The sequence below is a fragment of the Bufo gargarizans genome, chromosome 10 (genome assembly GCF_014858855.1).
Source record: "Bufo gargarizans isolate SCDJY-AF-19 chromosome 10, ASM1485885v1, whole genome shotgun sequence".
Lineage (NCBI taxonomy): Eukaryota > Metazoa > Chordata > Amphibia > Anura > Bufonidae > Bufo > Bufo gargarizans.
Genome location: NC_058089.1, coordinates 15,569,678 through 15,591,355, shown reverse-complemented (window position 1 = coordinate 15,591,355; position 21,678 = coordinate 15,569,678). Strand labels below are relative to the sequence as shown.

The window sequence follows — 21,678 nt, the reverse complement described above, 5'->3', positions numbered from 1 at the left end:
TTCTATGGGAAAGACGCTGCCTACTATATACATCCCTGCTCCCAGTTCCCATGGTTACTAACGTGCAGATGCTGCAGGCTCTTGTCATCCCGCTCGTCGTCTCTGTAGAATTTTCCCAACACGACTTTCAGGTCTGACACCTTGATAATGGTGCTCTTGCCGAGGTCAGTCACGCAGTGAGCAGCTATCACTACGGTGCGCTCATTTAGCAGGGCCCCGCTGCACACCAAGACCCAGGCGCCCTTCCTCAGGTTCACATCTTTCACTCCGTTAGATCTGCGGTATAAGGCGGCTTGCCACGGCCAGCGCATTTCGGAGACTCCGGGAATGGTGAAATTTTCCAGCTTGCCGCAAACTAAGATGACAAGAAAGAGATACAATGTATCATCAAAAATAAAAGGGATGAGCTTCCTCATTCATTTGCCACATTTTACGACAACGCATCTCAGTTTTAAGTTTCCGAATGAAATGCAGCCTTAATAAATGTCACCCATTGTGTTTTCCCACAGTCACCACTAGGGGGAGCTCACTAAATCGAGAATCCTACAGCTTCCTTTATATTAAACTCCTATGCAGCGAGCTCCCCCTAGTGGTGGCAAGAGGCAGACCGAATTTTAATATTCACTTGATTTACTATGAGTGAGAGGTGGCAGGGGATTTAAGGGTTCCTAAATTCATTGTAATGCAGACCTCTCTAGCCTACAACATTCCTAACTAGTTTCCAAATTATAGTTCCTAGCGTGACCTGACAGCCTACAACTGTCGGGGGCATGCCAAGAGTCATAGTTTTGAAATGGCTATCCATCGTAGAACTTACTAGGGATACAAGATGGAGCTCGCCCACTCCACTTTCCGGTTTTCAGACAAGTCCTTCTGCTGCTTCCTGTGCGTCGGTAGAATGGCGACACACATACGTACTGGATTTGTGTATGGAGGTGCTGGTACCCTATGGGGAGCTCTCCGGGGGGCAGAGCCGGCTTCTTTGTGGGGTAAATTTCAATCTTCTCCTTGGTGAATGAAGACGTTGATGCGGAGTAAAGCTTGTGAAGAGGAGTCTCCCTAAATAAAACAGAAGATGGTGGAGTCAAGGAATGGGCACAGCTCCTCGGGAAACAGTGCCAACAAGAAATGCAGGTTAGGAGATGAGGAATTTTTGGGTAATGGCAGCCGATAGGTCGGGCTGGAGATAAACAGCTACAGATGTGTCTAACTGCTGCTTATCTCCCCCATTTAGGTGATGGTATAGGTCAATTGGACCTGATTGACTGTATATCTAATAGGACCAAAGTTGCTGCTGTCAATGGGCATGTCAAAGGCCACCATCATGCGACCTTTTTGCGTAATTTAATATGTTTTTGTATGCGTGTATGCTGCCAGTACATGTTCTGTAATGTAAGTCTAATGATAATGCTACACCTACACGTTTTATGACTCCTACACAAATTAGCATATCGCCCCCCCCCCCCACCATTGCTCATTTACAACGCTGCAGCCAATCAGCTCCCGTGGCCATATCCCCCCCTACTGTGCACTCATTCCATTACGTCTGCTCCATTATCATCTATCACAGGATAACATTAGCAATCCAAGACGGAGATGGATTATATATGGAGTGATAGAGAAACCAAAGCATAAAATGGATGACATAAAACCGGATTATCCTTAAAATGCACAATCCTCTTTTTGTATACCACTAATGATGTATTTCATGTTTAGTAAGCAGATCTAGATGGCAAGCAGGGCCATGGCAGGGGGTGTAATAGCTCACCGTGACTCAACCTGCGATGGCAGCACCTTCTGACGCACCAGATCAGGAATCTTGGGCTCCCGACAAGCTGAAAAAAAGACGTGGGAAAATCTGATTTACTTGGGGTAGTGCAGTAGCCAAGAATAGGGTACACACAATTTTTTTGTTGCATAATGTTATTTAATATGCTATAATGCATATCTCTGTATGGATCAGTCGGGGTTAACAATCCTGACTCTGTCCCTGTAGGAAGGTGTTGGACTTAGAGCCGCCCCTAGCTCTGTTAGTAGTGCGCTATTGGAGGAAGTGAGAGAAGCTACTGTACATGTGCTCACTCCTCAGAGGACCAAGCCTTGATCCCAAAGAATCACCATCTCTGAGAGATCCACAAAGAGAAATCCATCTCTACTTCACAGTACTCCAAAGAGAAAGGAAAGAACTAGAAGGCTCAGAATCTGTATGTCACAGCAACGGAGACAGTCAGTAAGGTATTAGCAGTTTAAGGCCCCTTTCACACGGGCGAGTTTTCCGTGCCGGCTGCAATGCGTGAGGTGAATGCATTGCCACCCGCACTGAATCCGGACCCATTAATTTCTATGGGGCTGTGCACATGAGCGGTGATTTTCACGCATCACTTGTGCGTTGTGTGAAAATCGCAGCATGCTCTATATTGTGTGTTTTTCACGCAACGCAAGCCCCATAGAAGTGAATGGGGCTGCGTGAAAATCGCAAGCATCCGTAAGCAAGTGCGGATGCGGTGTGATTTTCACGCATGGTTGCTAGGTGCCGATCGGGATGGGGACCTAATCTTTATTATTTTCCCTTATAACATGGTTACAAGGGAAAATAACAGCATTCTTAATACAGAATGCTAAGTAAATTAGCAATGGAGGGGTTAAAAAATTAAAATTAAACTCACCTCAGCCACTTGTTTGCGCAGCCCGGCTTCTCTTCTTTCTACTTCTTTGAGGACCTGGGAGAAAAGGACCTTTGGTGACATCACTGCGCTCATCACATGGTCCATCACATGAACCATCACCATGGTAATGGACCATGTGACGGACCACGTGATGAATGCAGTGATGTCACCAAAGGTCCTTTTCCTCCCAGGTCATCAAAGAAGAAGAAAAAAGAGAAGCCGGGCTGCGCAAACAAGTGGATGAGGTGAGTTTAATTTTTATTATTTTTTTTTAACCCCTCCATCCCTAATTTACTTAGCAACCATGTTATAAGGGAAAATAATAAAACCTACACAACACCTAACCTAAACCCGAACTTCTGTGAAGAAGTCCGGGTTCGGGTCTGGGTACCAAACATGCCAATTTTTCTCACGCGCGTGCAAAACGCATTAAAACGCTTTGCACAAGCGCGTAAAAATCGCGCATTTTCCCACGACGCACCCGCATCCTATCCGGCCCTCACACGTGACGCCCGTGTGAAAGAGGCCTAAGGCTGATAGAGACTTTACTGCAGTGAAAGGTACACATTATAAGACACCCTTCACACTTGGACACGGCCGTATCTTACTTCTGTACCGCTCAGCTGGGAATTACAGCCACCATTACAGGAATAATATTGCTAGCCTTAGGTAGAGGGAAGGAGTACTACAATCCCCATCCTGGCCTGTATCCATACATTGCTATCTGGGAAGATTTGCACTGAGAATCTTTTTTAAAAACTTTTCCGATACCGTTAGATCTACTACCTCTCTACGACTTCCCTCCCTCTGCTCCTCTTGGCAGTTCATACAAGATGCATAAGCTTTAGGGGGTACAAAGGTAGCAGTTAGTCACTGACCCTTGCGTCTAAGTGAGGCCCAAAATCCCCTCTACCAAATAAGAATTGGAGCCCAGGAGTTTCCAATTACAATACTGCTCAGCAGGGGGCGACATTGAGCACAGGAGAAAGCACTTCCTAGGCCAGTGATGGTGAACCTTTTGGAGACAGAGTGCCCAAACTGCAATCCTACAACCCACTTATTTATCGCAAAGTGCCAACACGGTAATTTACCCTGAACACTACAGTCCAATACAGTATATCTGCCATGTACTTTATCATTTAGCTATAATAGCCTCCCTACATTCAATGTGCTGCCTGTGCTGTTCATAGTGCATCCTGCGCTGATGAATGGCAGGAAAAGTCTAAGGCATATTGGTACACCATAGACCTTTTTCCAGGGTGCGGGTGCCCACAGAGAGGGCTCTGAGTGCCACCCCTGGCACCCATGCCATAGGTTCGCCACCACTCAGGAATGTTAATTCTGTCCTAGGGCATGATGGGACTGGACTTTTTAGCAAAATAGATTTCTTTCTCCTAATTTCCTTGCCACTTACTTAGGACTGCACGTCCTACTATTAATAATTATCAGCTAGGGTCGGAGTTGCTCTTTAAACATATTTTTTCAGATTATATTTAGCTATTACCCTGAAATGAAAATGGAATTACACAGAAAATATCCACTTCCAATTTGTCTAACTGCACACGTGTAATCCGGATAAAGTAGACAGAGAACACCCCGGAGAGAGTGAACACCGCTGGCTTTAACCAGCTGTGTGCTGGAATCTGATCTACTGGAAGGCAAGCCAAGTAAAAGAACCCCAGAGATCCACATATGTGTCAGCTACAGTCTATAAGTATATACTGTGTACTCTAAGACAAAGAGATCTGAGTTCTTAAAGATCTTCAAGGTTCTGTTCTCAATGGGTTACTCTCTGTCGATGGCGTACATTGAGGACGGGGGTCCCACAGCAAAGTAAAAAAATAATAAGCTTGCTTTGAGGGGCCGCTAGACACAATGCACCTGACCACCCTAACATAGGAGATCCTGATGCCCATTTCCACTTCTGCTATCATGTAAAGAGCTCGTGTAGTGCCCTGGAGCAAGGGTACTTTGGACTATGGACATTTGTGGACACTTGCCCTTATTGCTATGATGCAAAGCCATCAACTCCCTACTTTACTGCATTTTGAAGGATTAACTTGCACTATGATTTATGCTGTTTAGTGCAATCCTACCATTTCATATTGTTGAACCACATTTTATATGTTATGTTCTTGCACTATATCTGCACTGCACTATGGAAAGGGTTAATGCACAGCCAGTTAAGGGCTCATTCAGACAACCGTATTTATGGGTCAGCATCCGTTTAACAATTTTGCGGAATGGATGCGGACCCATTCATTTCATGGGGTCACAAAAGATTCATCTGTACTTCAGTTCCGCGACCCTGCAGAAAATATAGAGCATGTCCTATTCTTGTGCGCAATTGCGGAATGCACACAAGCCGGCAGACCGCAAAACACATATGGCCGTCTGAATACCGAGCGACTTTGGGAGTTTCCACAATTATTATAAGGCACTGTACAAAGTTTTGGAGGGAAATAAACAGACACACTGACCTCTTGACTGTCTGGTTTAGCTCTGTTGTTTATGTCTGAAGACTTGTCTATGTCTGGAAAAACTTCTTATTGAAACTCTATACACGTCTATGACAGACAAATTGCAACATTGTTTCTGTTTTGGCTGTGTTTCTCCACTCCACCCCTCACACTAGAAGGTTCTAGTTCAGTTGGAAAATGTATATATGGAAAGCAGTTATAGCCCCTAATTGTTTGCAAATAGGGACCAATGTTTAGTAGAAGAGACTCTGCCAGACTGCACAAGTGCCTAGAAAAAGGTATTGGGATGGGGTGGGGATACTGAGCTACAGAACCCAGATCATCAGCCCTTTCTGAGCTACAGACCTTTGGCAACCAGCCTTTTGACCAGGGTACCAGAGTGAAGAAGGGACAGCTAGATCAGGCCTTTCCTCAGCAACCTTCTTCTGCCAGGGAGGAGACTGGAGAAGTCGGCTCAGTACCTTGCGTGAACAGTTTTGCACCTGAATTCCTCCAGTAAAGAAGCACACTGGTTTACTGCAGACCCTGACAATCTGGACTTATTTCCCACTGAGGTGCACCATGCCTTATCATCTCCGGAAAGCAGCAACACGTGATACCTCTACAGAGTCCGGGGGACTCAGCGTAGTTTTAGGACCACTCCAAACCCAGACTCTGCACTTATCCTTGTGCAGGTTCCCACCTGGCATTAAATTGGGGTCAAGAACAAACCAGGAGCCCCACGGCAGCCGTATGTTATGCATGCTTCATGCAATCAACTTTTGTTAGAACATCCCCTCTGAACATAAGCTGGGAATCTTTCTGCCAGAACGTCAAGCAATCAGTTGTAAACTGTGGGGAACCCGGAAGCCAGTGTTCAATGTCCGCACAGCGCCACCACAGGCAAAATGAAGCATTGCACAGTGCAATGAGCTATCTCTGTAAGGCATGGATGTGCCAGGTTCTCCAGAGCAACAGGGGCCATTTGTACTTGCTCAGAATTCCCTAAAATGGAGCTTTCCAAACCAGACAATCCATAGATAGATGATAGATAGACAATAGATAGATAGATAGGAGATGGATAGATATGAGATAGATAGATATGAGATAGATAGATAGACAATAAATAGATAGATAGATAGATAGATAGATAGATAGATAGGAGATAGATAGATAGACAATAAATAGATAGATAGATAGATAGATAGATAGATAGATAGATAGATAGATAGGAGATAGATAGATATAATACAGTTAATATCTGTTTTCAGCAATCAATACTGGAAACTTCTTGGTTATAATTGATATGAACCTCTATCTTTCCTCTTTTAAAAGTGACCCATGTTGTCAGCCGAGATCTATCGGACCTGTACTCAGGGGAAATCACTTTGCGCTGATTGTAATCTATAATTTAATAATGTCTCTTGTTCACATTCAGTTTACAATTGACAACTCAGTGAATTCAGCCCATCTTCTTACCTTAGCTGAAGCTGCTGTATATGGCATCTGCGACATAGGAACCAGTAAGGGGGGTTTCACATTACATTTTCTAAAAAGGCCATTCATTTTATGTGATTTCTTTGTGCAAAAAACACCCACCCTGGCCAGATGTTATCCAGACCCAGAGCATGCTTTGATAAAAAAAAAAAAAAAAGAATGCCACTGACCCAATAAAGCAACTCAAGGGTTAAAAAAAAGCCTCTCCATGCTGCATTTGTTTCCCACAAACTCCCATGCAGCATCTGTCTGGAGCTGGGTTTTTTTTTTTTTGCTTAAAAAAGAGGAGGAAAATGCAACAACAACAACAAAAAAAAACATGCAATAAAAACCTCAAAATACAAAAACGCACCCTTAAAGGGGATGTCCATTTTTATAATGTTAATGATCTATCACCAACAACCCCATTTAAGGAGTATTTGGATACTGTATCTTCTTCTTATCGAGACAGTGATTAAAGGAAAGAGAGGGGCTCCCATCCCTACAATTCCCCCCCCCCCCATTATGGTGCTGCGTTTAGCTGTCCAGACCCAATGTTTGTTCCTACCTAAATGCCCTTAGGACAATTCCTCCCATCCTTGCTTACTAGTCTGCAAAGTGGAAGGGAGCAAACAGCGCTGGGTGCCCAGTCTGCGTCAGCCCCCCATAGTATCATACGCACCCCCTAAGGCCCTGCACAATGGATAACACAGATACTTTTATTGTATATCTAATTATTAATAATGTACTTTACCTTTATGCAGATTGGCTGCTTCCCAGACCATTGCCCTGTTTCCAGACATTTCCGCTCCTGATTCCCGCTGAGGACATGGCTGTTGTTACAGAAGTAGTGGATGGTGGAACCTATCTTGACCCGATTCCCGTAGGTGAAACCCCCCTGCTCAGACAATTTCATATATCCATTCAGTGGTGGTCCCGGATTTGTGCAGCTCTTTTCTTCTATCACTAAAAGCAGTAATCACTTTATTAGTCACAAAGATCGTAATATAAGTAACAAAAAGTTGGGTTGTACTAAACAGCGCTAAGCAACGTTGGGAAAAATGGATCATGTATAAAAACTGACACTGAAACTTGTAAGGAGGAGATAGTCTGATGGTGTCGGAGTTACATAGTCAATACGGATGCAAAAAGAGATAAGTTCAAGCTTGAGATAGGTAGGGATGTGAATTTTAGAACAGGGGAGTGAGACCCAGACTTCTACACATTCAATGGGTATTCTCATCTCGGACACTGGGAGCATAGCGCTAGGATATGCCCCCAATGTCTCATAGGTTCGGGACCCACCTCTGGTCCCACTATGCATGCTCATTCATTCCTGTGGGAGCGCCGAAAATAAGCGAGCGCTGTCTCGGCTATTTCTGTCAGCCCCAAAGAAGTGAATGGAGCGGTGGCCCCGCTTTCGCTGTTTACTTCGCATTCATTTCAATGGGACTTCCAAAACATTTTCAGCGCTCCTATAGGAATAAATGGAGGGTGGCCACGATTGCGCGGTGCGCCCTTCAACTCTTTGCAGGCTCTGTTTTAAGTATTGGTGCGGGTCACAGAGGTGGGACCTGCACTTATCAGACATTGAGGACAAATCCTAGCGAGGCAGTCTGTACCTACATCATTTACAGGGAGAGACAGGGAGGCAGTACTATCTGTACCTACATCATTTACAGGGAGAGACAGGGAGACAGTACTATCTGTACCTACATCATTTATAGGGAGAGACAGGGAGCCAGTACTATCTGTATATACATTATTTATAGGGTGAGACAGGGAGGCAGTACTATCTGTACCTACATCATTTACAGGGAGAGACAGGGAGGCAGTACTATCTGTACCTACATCATTTACAGGGAGAGACAGGGAGGCAGTACTATCTGTACCTACATCATTTACAGGGAGAGACAAGGAGGCAGTACTATCTGTACCTACATCATTTATAGGGAGAGACGGGGAGGCAGTACTATCTGTATCTACATCATTTATAGGGAGAGACGGGGAGGCAGTACTATCTGTATCTACATCATTTATAGGGAGAGACAGGGAGGCAGTACTATCTGTACCTACATCATTTACAGGGAGAGACAGGGAGGCAGTACTATCTGTACCTACATCATTTACAGGGAGAGACAGGGAGGCAGTACTATCTGTACCTACATCATTTACAGGGAGAGACAGGGAGGCAGTACTATCTGTACCTACATCATTTATAGGGTGAAACAGGGAGGCACCTACATCTGTACCTACATCCTTTATAGGGAGAGACAGTACTATCTGTATCTACATCATTTATAGGGAGAGACAGGGAGGCAGTACTATCTGTATCTTCATCTTTTATAGGGAGAGACAGGGAGGCAGTACTATGTACCTACATCATTTATAGGGAGAGACAGGGAGGCAGTACTATCTGTATATACATCATTTATAAGGAGAGACAAGGAGGCAGTACTATCTGTATCTATATAATTTATAGGGTGATACAGGGAGGCAGTACTATCTGTACCTACATCATTTATACGTTTAGACAGGGAGGCAGTACTATCTGCACCTATATGATCTTCAAGGGGAGACGGGGAGGGAGTACTATCTGTATCTACTTCATTTATAGGGTGAGACAGGGAGGCAGTACTATCTGTACCTACATCATTTACAGGGAGAGACAGGGAGGCAGTACTATCTGTACCTACATCATTTACAGGGAGAGACAGGGAGGGAGTACTATCTGTATCTAGATCATTTATATGAAGAAATAGGGGTCCAGTATTATTTGTGCCTGTATCATTTACAGGAAGAGACATGGAGGCAATACTATCTATCTATAACTATATTATTTGCTAGGAGATACAGTACATGGAGGCAGTACTATCTGTACCTAGTGTTTTGTGGGCTGCTTTCCTTGCAATACAACCAGCATAATACACTAAAACCTGTTCACAGAGATAGTGGTCACTTTGCTCCACCAAACTGATGTCTCTTACACGGAAACATGACTGTAGCTATTGCTTTAACTGTTCTTTGGTCTCATATTATGTGAAAATTATAATCTCATGTCGTTCTAAAATCCGCCACATTGTACCAAATCCCCACGTTTTGCACATACAGCCGTGACACAAGTCTTCAGGTTAATTCTCAAGTGACTTCTGCAAAAAACCAAGATCTGCAGGAGTCAAAACGAGCAATGACAAAAATGTGCACATTAAAAATTCTATTATAAGTGTGAGGAAGAGACAGACAGAAACCATCTGCACTGTGAGATTAATGAAGGAGACGTCCATGAAATGTTCATGTTCTCTGATCATTAACAATGAAACACACTTCTCTCCCTGTCCTCATAAATTGCACAAGATGTCAATCAGTTGTCTCCTTCTGCTGCCGCTCTGGTCTGGTGCTCACGTAGTCATAGATTACTTCTCAGTCGCCCATAAATATATGTGCCTAAAAGGGTTGTCCATCAATATCTGATTGTCGAGGGTCCGACACTCTGCACCCCAGCCAATCAGCTGTATTAGAGTAGCTCTGGAGACGCTTGAAGAGAAGAGGTGTAGGGGGCATGAGTACTGCAGAGGGATTGGTTAGAAACCCAGCAGGAAGCTGATGAAAACAGGAAGTTCTGCTTGTTAACATCCTGCCAGGCTGCAGCGATGTCGAAAACAGGGGTAGGAAAGCACTGATATGAAAAAAAAAAAAACAGGCATATGGGGCAAACACAGGCAGTGTTTGTGGTAATAAATGCAAATGAAAAAATGTGATTATGAAAGCTGAGAACCTCTTTAAAGGCTATGTACATGTTCGGGGGGCATTTTTTTTTATTGTTTCAATTTACTCATTTTAGGCTAAAAATCATTTTTAAATTTATTTAAAATGTTCAGCCATTTCTGAGTTACAGGGGTTAAAAAACACATTATTTTTACTTCTCATGTGTAGGTCTTATCTCCTGACCTCTTAAACACTTATTTGGCCCATATTCCTATCAGTTTGATAAGAATTGAGCTATACTTAGTGTTTATGAGGTCAGGAGATCAGAGATAAGAGCTGTCATCAGGATTTCAAGTAAACTTAAACTGACAGCTGGGAAACAGACTGATTTTTAACCCCTGTAACTAAGGAAAACCTACTGAAAAAAAATTATTATTTTTTTTAGCCCAAAATAAGTAAAATGTTGTCATTAAAAAAATTGTCCTGAAGGAGTCCATAGCCTGTCAATTTGCTTCCCATCTGCATATATGAATAATATGCTCAGGAACTAAATGTATCAGCATGCCCTGTAAGACAAAGACTGCCTAAAGGCTGTTTTAATGTATATATTTGTATATTAGACATTTATCTCATGGGTGCCATCAATCTCACATTGCTATTTTCCTGTTTTCCCATAGGTGTCATAGGCTGAAGTAAATCACAGTAAATCCCAGTCCCCGAAAATAACCAGTCTGCAGTATATGTGCTGTGACACAAACCATCAATCATCCACAATACACAAACAACCTACAGGACCATGCAGTCTACAGAATACATAATAGGCTCTTGCTGGCCGGGGTGAGGGACCTCACTAAGTCTCGCTCACAGGAATATTGTTTGAGTTTCTACTTTAGAAAAGGAGTGGCCCCCATCACTATCATGGGGCCAAAAATGTGGGTTTCCTTTACCTCTTCTGGTACTAAATAACACCTCTCAATGTCAATCTGCTGCTTCTAAACCTGTCTGAATAATGTGGTGTATAAGAAGAGGCATAGCCAGGCTGCCATACTAGACCTTTTTGTTAGTCAGTTAAGCCTGCTTGATATTCTGGGACATTACTTATAAAACACAATTGCCCTAGCCCCCAGCATTTCTTATTTTACATCCCTGTGAGGCTTGGGAAGATCTAGTTGATGAGGTTCTCCAGGAATGTGAGGAGGACTGGTGGCCTCCACTTGCCGAGCTGCCTAGTAGGGTGAGGGGGCAAGGCTTCACTACACATTATGCTCTGACACTTACATATACAACATATTGGTGAGTGTTCCTGTCAGGCTGCTCATCCATGATGGTAGATCGTATGCAGGATCACATCATTACCAGCTATTGTAGAGCAGTGTAGAGAGACTCTGCTCCCCCTCCCCTTAGGCAACTTTGCAAATGGTGGCAACCAGTCCTGCACACATTCTAGGACACGTTACTGGTGGTAATTGTAAATTATTCCCGGAGAACCCCTTTAATTGGTTCATACTTCATTAAATTTCCCTGTTAGAAGAGTCTAGTCTTTCAGGATATACAGGAGCCTAGCACGTCAGCCATTAGCAAATTATGGAATTGTTTTTAAGTAGTTTCGAAGTTATTTGGGAAAAGGGGAGGGGCTGTGACAACTTGTGATTTTTTTTTTCATGAAAAGGGCATGTTGATCTGTTGGGCTTTCAGTCTGGGTTTGATGGCAGGAACTTGTATGATCTGCAGCACTGTTCTTGTTGTCAAAAAATGTCGTATCCGCAAAGGAAACCTGATGGACCCTAATAACGCTAAATGGATTTGTTGAGATTTCCTGGTATATGGTAGACTGAAAATTATAAATTAATAGTGAAATCATGTATTATAGATAGAGTTACCCTTAAAATGTACCTGCGTTTTCAAAAACTGTTTTCATAATGGCTGTGCTTCTTTGTACATTCATAACTGTTACGGAACAGGTCTTTTTTGGGCTTCCCTAATGTCATTTTCAGCCTAATTATTCCCTGTTTCAGCTGCACAGCTAGATGCATTTCACTCAGAAGCAGGGGGCCTATCCCTTCTGTGAAATCTGCCAGCGCTTTCCTGCTGTGGCATCCTTTCCCTTACTTCCCACTATGTTTGCAGCACACAGAACATATAAGGAGGGGGAAATCACATAGAAACACAGAATACTCCTCTGCTCTTCAAAGGCCATGTAGAAGCAGGTTTCAGGACCTCAGCTACCTCTGACACCCGCCCCCCCCCCCCCCCCATTTCCTGTGAGCCACCTTCTATATCTCTGTTACTAGGGACAGATCTTGCCAGACAAAAGTCAGCGCACTGCAAATTAGGTGAAAGTGAGATCCCTAGTGGCCATGACTTTACGCTGGGTTCAGACCTGAGCGTTTTACAGCGCGTTCCTACGCGCTGTAAAACGCTCAACAGGCAAGAACCAATGATTCCCTATGGGAATGGTTCTCACCTGAGCGTTTTACAGCGCGTACGATCGCGCTGTAAAACGCCCGACGCCCCAAGAAGTACAGGAGCTTCTTGGGGGCGTCTTGTCGCGCGTTCCCAAACATAGACTTCAGCGGGAACGCGCGACAATGGGCATTCGCTTGTCTCTGTATGCGCGATTGCAAACGCCCGTACAATCGCGCATACAGAGCGCTCCATCCCGAACACTCAGGTCTGAACCCAGCGTTACACCTTTTTTCAGGTGGATGCAGGCAGATTTTAAATGAAGTAGTTTAACTCCTGGGCGTTTGCAGTTCTCGCGCATAAAACTGCAGTACTCACCGTTTTCGCAGTGTTTTCCCGTATATCCCGCCAGACAGGCACATTTATAGGATCCAGTTTTCTCCACAATGCATGTCCCATCATGGAAACATGGGGAAGAGGAGCACACTGAAAGAAAGAGCACAGGGTTTACATGTTCAAGCCTCACACCATTCCTGAATATCTAGGAAGCTGCGATATAGGGTGCAGTTTGTCTGGTCTTTAGGCCTCTTGTGTGCTGCCCAGGCCAACCGCATGCGGATCGCTACCCCATTCACTTGAATGGAGTCCGCTATCCGTCTGTTCTGCAAACAGATAGAACAAGTTCTATCTTTTTGCGAAACGGAAGCACGGAGCGAAACACCACAGTAGCACTCTGTAGTGCTTCCGTTCCGTGGTTCCGTTCCATTTCGATCTCCGGATTTGCGGACCAATTGAAGTGAATGCGGATTGCACACGGTCGGTGTCCCGTGTATTGAGGACCCGCCGTATGCTGGCTGCAATACGGCCACGGGGGACACACGGTTGTGTGCAAGAGGCCTTAGACCAGGGATGGCCAACCTGAGGCTCTCCAGCTGTTGCAAAACTACAACTCCCAGCATGCCCACACTGCCTACAGCTTTCAGTCTACAGCAGGGCATTGTGGGACTTGTAGTTTTATAACAGCTGGAAAGCCGCAGGTTGGCCATCCCCGCCTTAGACTGTAGAGTTGCTGAATATTCCTGTGGTGACCAGTGATTTTCTATTGATCCAATGGATCAAAAATAAATGAAGCAACTTTGCAAAACAGCCTGGCAGAATCTCCTAGTGTTTTGTGTACACAGCCCCTATGCAAACCAATGTGTCTCCATAATTACAGACTACAAACAAACACTGTGTAGACTGATCCTACAGTCCTATTCCCTTCTATATACCGTTTACTTCTTGGTAAGGAGTCTGCATAGCAGCTGTATACACAACACGGTGGATGTATCCTGAAATGTATAATCAGCTCAAATGGCTGCAAAACCAAACTGGGCTTGTGCATCACGCACCGTGCATCCAGCTCCTCGCTCCTGTTCACACTTACTCATGATTCATTTGCACATTTTCTATGCCATGTTAATGAAGGTCCCACTTATAACCCATAAATATCCATATGAGTTATAGGACGATATCGGTAATTATCGCGTGGTGCTCACAAAATATAATTAAATTTCCATTTAAAGGGGTTGTCTGTTTTAGAAAACTCATTTCAAAGTGTCTCTTTATTCCTCTGGAGGAACCATGGCTCTGAGCATCTCACTGATTGCAATGAATAGCGTGTAATCCTTCATTTTTCCTGTGGTGGCGCTGCAGGAAAATTGAGTACTTGTTGCCAAGTGCACTAACAGATAACAGCTGATCACTGGAGGTCTCAGCAATGGGACATCCTGCAATCAGTCTTTCATTGAAGGAACCTTCTAACAAAACAGTATTGTTCAAGGTGGGCAAACACCTTTAAGCCCTCAAGCCGCTGGCATCATGCACTGGGTGACAGATATATTTAAAGGGCATCTGTCAGCAGTTTTGTACCTATGACACTGGCTGACCTGTTACATGTGCGCTTGGCAGCTGAAGGCGTCTGTGTTGGTCCCATGTTCATATGTGCCCGCATTGCTGAGAAAAATGATGCTTTAATATATGCAAATGAGCCTCTAGGTGCAACGGGGGCGTTACCATTACACCTAGAGGCTCTGCTCTCTCTGCAACTGCCGTGTCCTCTCCACTTTAATTGACAGGGCCAGCCAGGAGTGATCACATTTACACTGCCTGGCCCTGTCAATCAAAGTGGAGAGGGCGCTTCAGTTGCAGAGAGAGCAGAGCCTCTAGGTGTAACGGCAACGCCCCTGTTGCTCCTAGAGGCTCATTTGCATATAGTAAAATATCTTTTTTCTCAGCAGTAAGAGCACATATGAACATGGGACAGGTCAGCCAGTGTTATAGGTACAAAACTGCTGACAGATGCCCTTTAAGACAGTAAAATGATTACCAGTAACTTCTTTGAAGGTAGCATAGAATCCATCAAAGTTTTTAGATCCATCCGACTGGAAAAGAAGGTGCAGAGAGTTCCCCGAGCTGCGGATGGATTGTGGCCGCTCGTTCCCGCAGAAGCGCTTGATGATTTTAGCATCCACAGTGTCGCCGTCTCGGACTTCCAGGTAATCATACTGACACATATAATCAAACTCCAGACTGATCATTGCAAACCTGGCCAGAAATAAAGAGTCAAATCAGGGGCAATCAACAATTGATGCTTTAAATTGTTTATTAAAGGGGTTGTCCAGGATTACAAAAACAGGTTCCTTTCTTCCAAAATGGTGCCACGCTTGTCCACAGGTTGCTGGTGGTATTGCAGCTCAGTGCCATTCGTGTCAATGGAGCCAACTTGCAATACCAAAAACAGCCCATTCGCAGGTGTGGCGCTGTTTCTGGTCAATAATGCTTTTCTAATGCTGGACAACCACTTTAACAATGAAATTAGTCATTTTGGGATAATAACCCTTAGGCTGGCCACACACAAGATACCTGTCAGCAGAACCAGTGCCTTATTTCCAGTAGAAAAAGAAAGGCTCTGGCATGTTGAAATCCAACACGGTGGCTCCTTCTTTGTCTCCTCTATCTGTCATCGAAGAAATAAGGAAGTGCTCACACACATTAGACTGATGGTTAATCATTGGCTGGTTTTATCCAACTTTATCTAATGTACATGACCAGACAAAGGGAGCCTGTCAGCAGTTTTGAGCATAGTAAACTGCTGACAGCAGTAGACAGGGGACAGCTAGAGCAGTACAAACATACCATTTGTAGAGCTTTTATCATCAGGAGTTGTGTGCATATGAAGTTTTGTTCTTCCAGATTGTGCAAGGAGGCGGAGCCGTGACAGCTGTAATGGCATCCTACAGTTCAGTGCAGAGAGCACTTCACAATGAAGCCTCACCCTGGGGACTTGCAGGAACAGAACCTGTTAGAACAAAACTTCATATTCAAACTACTCCTGATGATAAAAGCTCCACAAAAGGTATGTTAGTACTGCTCTCCCCAGCTCCTACCCAGTGTTGTCACAGCTCTTCCTCCTGGGCACTTGCAGGAGCAGAATCTGGAAGAACAAAACTTCATATTCACACAACTCGTGATTATAAAAGCTCTACAAATGGTATATTTGCACAGCTCTCCCCATCCCCTATGTACTGCTGTCAGCAGTTTACCATGCTCAAAACTACTGACAGACTCCCTTGTCTTGCCATATACATTAGATAAAATTTAGATAAATCCAGCCGATTTCAGATTAGCCATAAATCTAGTGTCTATGGCAGATAGAGGAGAGAAAATAAGGAGCCGCCATGTTGGATTTCAACATGCCCTCCGCCCAGGTATTGCAGAAACAGGTCACATGCACCACACTGCCAGAGTGAGAGAGAAGGAGTACTACAACCTCTATCATTGCTGATGTCCATACTTTGCTATTGGGAGGAATTGCATCAAAATCTACTTGGAACTGTGCTTTCTTACTGTTGGATGTACTACTACTCCTATTCAGCTCTTTAGTAAAGAGCAACTCATTAATTTACACCAATTGGCCTGGTTTCTGACTCCACCATTCACCAGCGGCTCAAGCTGCAGTCCTGCCTTGCACCTGGACCAACACCTTACACCAAGGGCCCCCCAACTACCACCAGGCAGGAACCCCAAAACCGACGTTTGTCCCTAGGGAAGAAAGGGTGTGTCCTCTAATCACTGCACGGGCCTAGTGAGCACCAGCATGAGGGTTGCCACTGTGATTTGTGAGTACACTCCCACTCCCATCCTCTCCTTCTTAGACAAGGTTTCCCGATTCAGCCCACTCTTGGAAACAGCCCCACTGACAGGGCCGGCATCAGCACCCGGCATACCCGGGCCGGCATCAGCACCCGGCATACCCGGGCCGGCATCAGCACCCGGCATACCCGGGCCGGCATCAGCACCCGGCATACCCGGGCCGGCATCAGCACCCGGCATACCCGGGCAGATCGGAGGAGGACTGGAGGAACGTGATCACAGCAGGGGCGGAGCTGATCAGAAGCGGCTGCGCAGCTGTAGGAGACAGCATAGCAGCCGAGCGCCGAAACTAGGAGCAGGGCAGGAGTTAGGTGTGTGCGAGTCTGTGACCAGTAACACGAGGGGGCGGCCGCGCGCCGGGCTCATCACTTACTAATGCAATAAATGCATCATGCATGGTGTGGTGTTTTTGGGGAGGGATCCCGCCTCCACTAATAGGAGAATAATGAATTGTGCAACAAACCTCTTTGTGGGGGGATTCCTTAGACCCCCCCAGTATACCTCGTACCACATACTATAATGTAATGTATATGGATGAGGAAAAGAAATGCACAGCAAGCAGTAAAGCAAATATTCCTACTAAAATGACTGAGCCTTTAGGGATATTTGCTTTACTGCTTGCTGTGCATTTCTTTTCCTCATCCATATACATGTATGTACATATTTTGTGGGAGCCTGAGGTATACTGGGGGGGGGGGTCTAAGTTATTCCCCCACAAAGATGTTTGTTGCTCATTATTCTCCTATTAGTGGGGGCTGGGGGGATGCCTCCCCAAAACACCACACCATGTAGCATTAGTACGTGGTATTTGGTAGCACACACACACCTGTATGAATCTGGTCTGGGGTCCTAATCATTTATCTATATTCTGTAGTTGCCCCCCCACCCTCTACAGAAAATAAATTCTGCCTGCAGACTACAGACTACATAAATAAATGGAAACACAAAATTAGACCCCTAAATTCAGACCCTTATATTCAGACCCCAGATTAGACCCCTAAATTAGTTTAGGCCCCAGACTAGATCCTATATAAAATCAGAGCCCCAGACTAGATCCTATATCAGAGCCCCAGACTAGACTTGCAACTAAATTCGCAACTTAGACCAGAACCCCTAAATTAACTCTTACCCCAGTCTTCTAAATTCAGACCCCCCCCCCCCCCCCACCAGACCATGTATACTACATGGTCTGGGGGGTCTGAATTTAGAAGACTGGGGTAAGAGTTAATGCCACAAGGGGGCCCACTGAGGCTTTATCGCCCAGGGGCCCACATGAACCTGGAGCGGGGCCTGCCCACTGACACAGAGGGGTTAAAAATACACACAGATCTTCCATAGAAATGAAAAATGGATCCGTGAACTGACAAGGACGCGTCTCGGCGGAATATGATAGATTCAGGTAATATATGGATTTCAATGACAAATTGCATTTTAATAAAAGAGACATCCTGTGTCGGCGCAGAGTGGACGCGGTGAGCCGATGCCGCCGGAGTCTGATTAATCTCTACCCAGTGCGCCAGATATTAAGAGAGGATTCAGCAGGGAGCGGGGACACTCAATAATGTATATTCCTCATCGTTAACACTACGCGCAGCTTCTTGGGAGACGTCTAATAGCAGCAAGAGGTAAGTACAGGAATAAGACCGGGCCGTCTTAAAGGGGTTGTCTTATCAGATTGGTTGGCTCTCTCTCTAGCAGCCTAGGAAGGGATAAGCCTTGTAAGTATTGCAGCTACTGCTTCATTAAAGGGGTTGTCTCATGTCAGCAAGTGGCATTTATTATGTAGAGAAAGTTATTACAAGGCACTTACTAATGTATTGTGATTCTCCATATTGCTTCCTTTGCTTGCAGGATTCATCTTTTTCTTCACACGGCTCGTTTCCATGGTTGCGACCACCCTCAAATCCAGCAGCGGTGGTCGTGCTTGCACAGTATAGGAAAAAGTGCCGTCCTCTCTGGTGGCCAGGACCATGGGAGCGCACACAGGCAGGCACTTTTTCCTACAGTGTGCAAGCACGACCACCGCTGCTGGATTATAGGGTGGTCGTAACCATAGAAACGAGCAGTGTATAATGTGATGGAAAAATGAATCCAGTCAGCAAAGGAAGCAATATGGACCATCACAATACATTAGTAAGTGGCTTGTATTCACTTCCTCTACATGATAAATGCCATTTGCTGACACGAGACAAGCCCTTTAATGAAGGGAAAACATCACCACCCCTGGCCCTGTCAATCAAAGTGCAGAGGGTGCGGCAGTTACTGAGACAGCAGAGCCTCTAGGTGTAACGGTAACGCCCCCGTTGCTCCTAAAGGCTCATTTGCATATAATAAAACATCATTTTTCTCAGCAATGCGGGCACATATGAACAAGGGACCAACACAGATGCCTTCAGCTGCCAAGTTCACATGTAACAGGTCAGCCAGTGTCATAGGTACAAAACTGCTGACAGATGCCCTTTAAAGGGGGCTTCTGGTAACAGGTTAGGTCTGACCTGTGGTGTGATTCCCGCTACCTATTGCAGCTCCATCCAGTTCACTTGAAAGGGACTGAGCTGCACAAGGACCATGCGACCAAAGGACAGGACATCGCAGCCCTTCAAACAGCTTATCTTTGGGGGTGCTGAGAGGTGGACCCCCTAATCTGATACTGATGAGCTATCCTAAGGATATTTAACTTCTGGAAAGCCCCTTTAATGAATGTGTATGCTCTCCCGCCAGTAAGGAGGCCCCGGCCAGTGTATTTCTTATATCAGTCGCAGCTCCCAGGCTAGCTCATGCTAATTGCACTGGATTAATTACAGTAATTATGATAAAGCAGGTATAATAGGATGATGAGACGGGATCCCCTCCGAGGCTCCTGCCCTTATTACCGTCATGTTGGCTTAATCTAAGTATTACCGCACATAAAAGCCGACGCTTGTGTCACGCCCCTACTACAGCCAACCAATCATTGTACCGACAAACCACAGGAGATTAAAATCCCTCCATTTTAAAGGGATTTTCCTGTTTAATGTAAATACAGTTTAATCAGGATACAGTAAAAAAAAAAAAAAGAAGTACCGCTAAACTGCATTTGTAATATAATTTACTGTTCCATTCCTGCTTGCTGTCAGTGAATAGAAAAATTAATATCCTGCTGACCCTGCTGCAGGGCTACAAATTTTAGAGAATCTTTTCTTAGGCCTCTTGAACACTAAAGTTTTTTTTTGCGTTTCCATTCCGTTCTTTGCATTCCGTATACGGAACCATTCATTTCAATGGATCCGCAAAAAAAAAGGAAGGTACTCCGTATGCTTTCCGTTTCCGTATTTCCGTTTTTCCGCTCCGTTCAAACATAGAACATGTCCTATTATTGTCTGCATAACAGACAAGGATAGGACTGTTCTATCAGGGGTCAGCTGCTCCGTTCCCCCCAAAAACGGAATGCACACGGACGTAATCCGTATTTTTTGCGGATCCGTTTTTTTTGCGGACCACAAAATACTAAAAAGGGCTCATGCACGCAAACATTTTTTGCGTTGCGTTGAAATTAATGGTTCCGTATACGGACCGTATACCGAATCAAAATATGTCGCGTTCCGTGGCCTTGCAAAAATTATGAGGCATGTCCTATTCTTGTCCGTTTTGCGGATTTCTATAATGGGCCTCTTGTTCCGTTCCGCAAATTGCGGGTGGCATCCGTTTTTTGCAGATCCACAATTTGCGGACCGCAAAAAACGGCACGGTCGTGTGCATGAGCCCAAAGCCATACGGTCGTGTGCAAGAGGCCTTAGGCTTCTTTCACATTAGCGTTAGGCCTCTTGCACACAAACGTATTTTCATTCCGTTTCCATTCCGTTTTTTTCAATGGGTCCGCAAAAAAAACGGAAGTTACTTCATGTGCATTCCGTTTCTGTATTTCCTTTTCGCAAAAAAATTGAACATGTCCTATTATTGTCCGCATTACGGACGAGGATAGGACTGTTCTATTAGGGGCCAGCTGTTCTGCAAAATACGGAATGCACACGGACTTCATCCGTATTTTTTATTGGATCCGTCGTTTGCAGACCACAAAAATACATACGGTAGTGTGCATGAGGCCTTAGGATTGTCCGGCAGGGGAAGAGCCTGCCGGATCCGTACTAACGCTTGCACACCTGTGCTGCCGGAAGTCCGCTCCCTCCCCATTTGATACAATGCTGCGTTTTTTGCCCGTCCGCCTCTCGGCATGTTTGCCGTGCTGCAGCCGCATCCCCGGCCCGTCCCTATTATAGTGAATGGGGCCGGAGGGGACTTCCAGCAGCGCACGTGTGCAAGCGTTAGTGCAGACAGCCTGCCAGACGATCCTAATGCTAATGTGAAAGAAGCCTTAGATCTTTGTTGTGCTCTTCCTCTGTTGTTCCTCCTGGAAATGGACGAGTGAGTTGATTATGGGCTGTTACTATTCCTCTTATCAATATGCCATTTCTCTACACATCCAGACGGACAGTGTCACAGGATTCCCATCTCTACGATGTCCTTATCAGACAACCATTCTCTCTCCAGGATCTTGGTAGCTACCAAATGGAAATCTATGGATGCTCCGACATACTCGCAGTGGCTGATAAGGTGTGATAATACATACAGGTCCTTCTCAAATAATTAGCATATTGTGATAAAGTTCATTATTTTCTGTAATGTACTGATAAACATTAGACTGTCATATATTTTAGATTCATTACAGACCAACTGAAGTAGTTCAAGCCTTTTATTGTTTTAATATTGATGATTTTGGCCACAGCTCATGAAAACCC

General features: G+C 44.9%; 1 protein-coding gene across 1 annotated transcript in view; it reads right to left on the bottom strand.

Moving 5' to 3' along the window:
* Nucleotides 1-21,678, bottom strand: part of PAMR1 (peptidase domain containing associated with muscle regeneration 1) — a 39,721-nt gene that overhangs the window by 4,530 nt on the left and 13,513 nt on the right. Inside the window, exons 5-10 of the mRNA XM_044269619.1 lie at nucleotides 15,078-15,295; nucleotides 13,088-13,195; nucleotides 7,357-7,567; nucleotides 1,769-1,837; nucleotides 818-1,059; nucleotides 63-355 (exon numbers count right to left, since the gene is read on the bottom strand). Coding sequence (XP_044125554.1) covers nucleotides 63-355; nucleotides 818-1,059; nucleotides 1,769-1,837; nucleotides 7,357-7,567; nucleotides 13,088-13,195; nucleotides 15,078-15,295 — 1,141 coding nt within the window. The remainder of the gene's footprint in view (nucleotides 1-62; nucleotides 356-817; nucleotides 1,060-1,768; nucleotides 1,838-7,356; nucleotides 7,568-13,087; nucleotides 13,196-15,077; nucleotides 15,296-21,678) is intronic.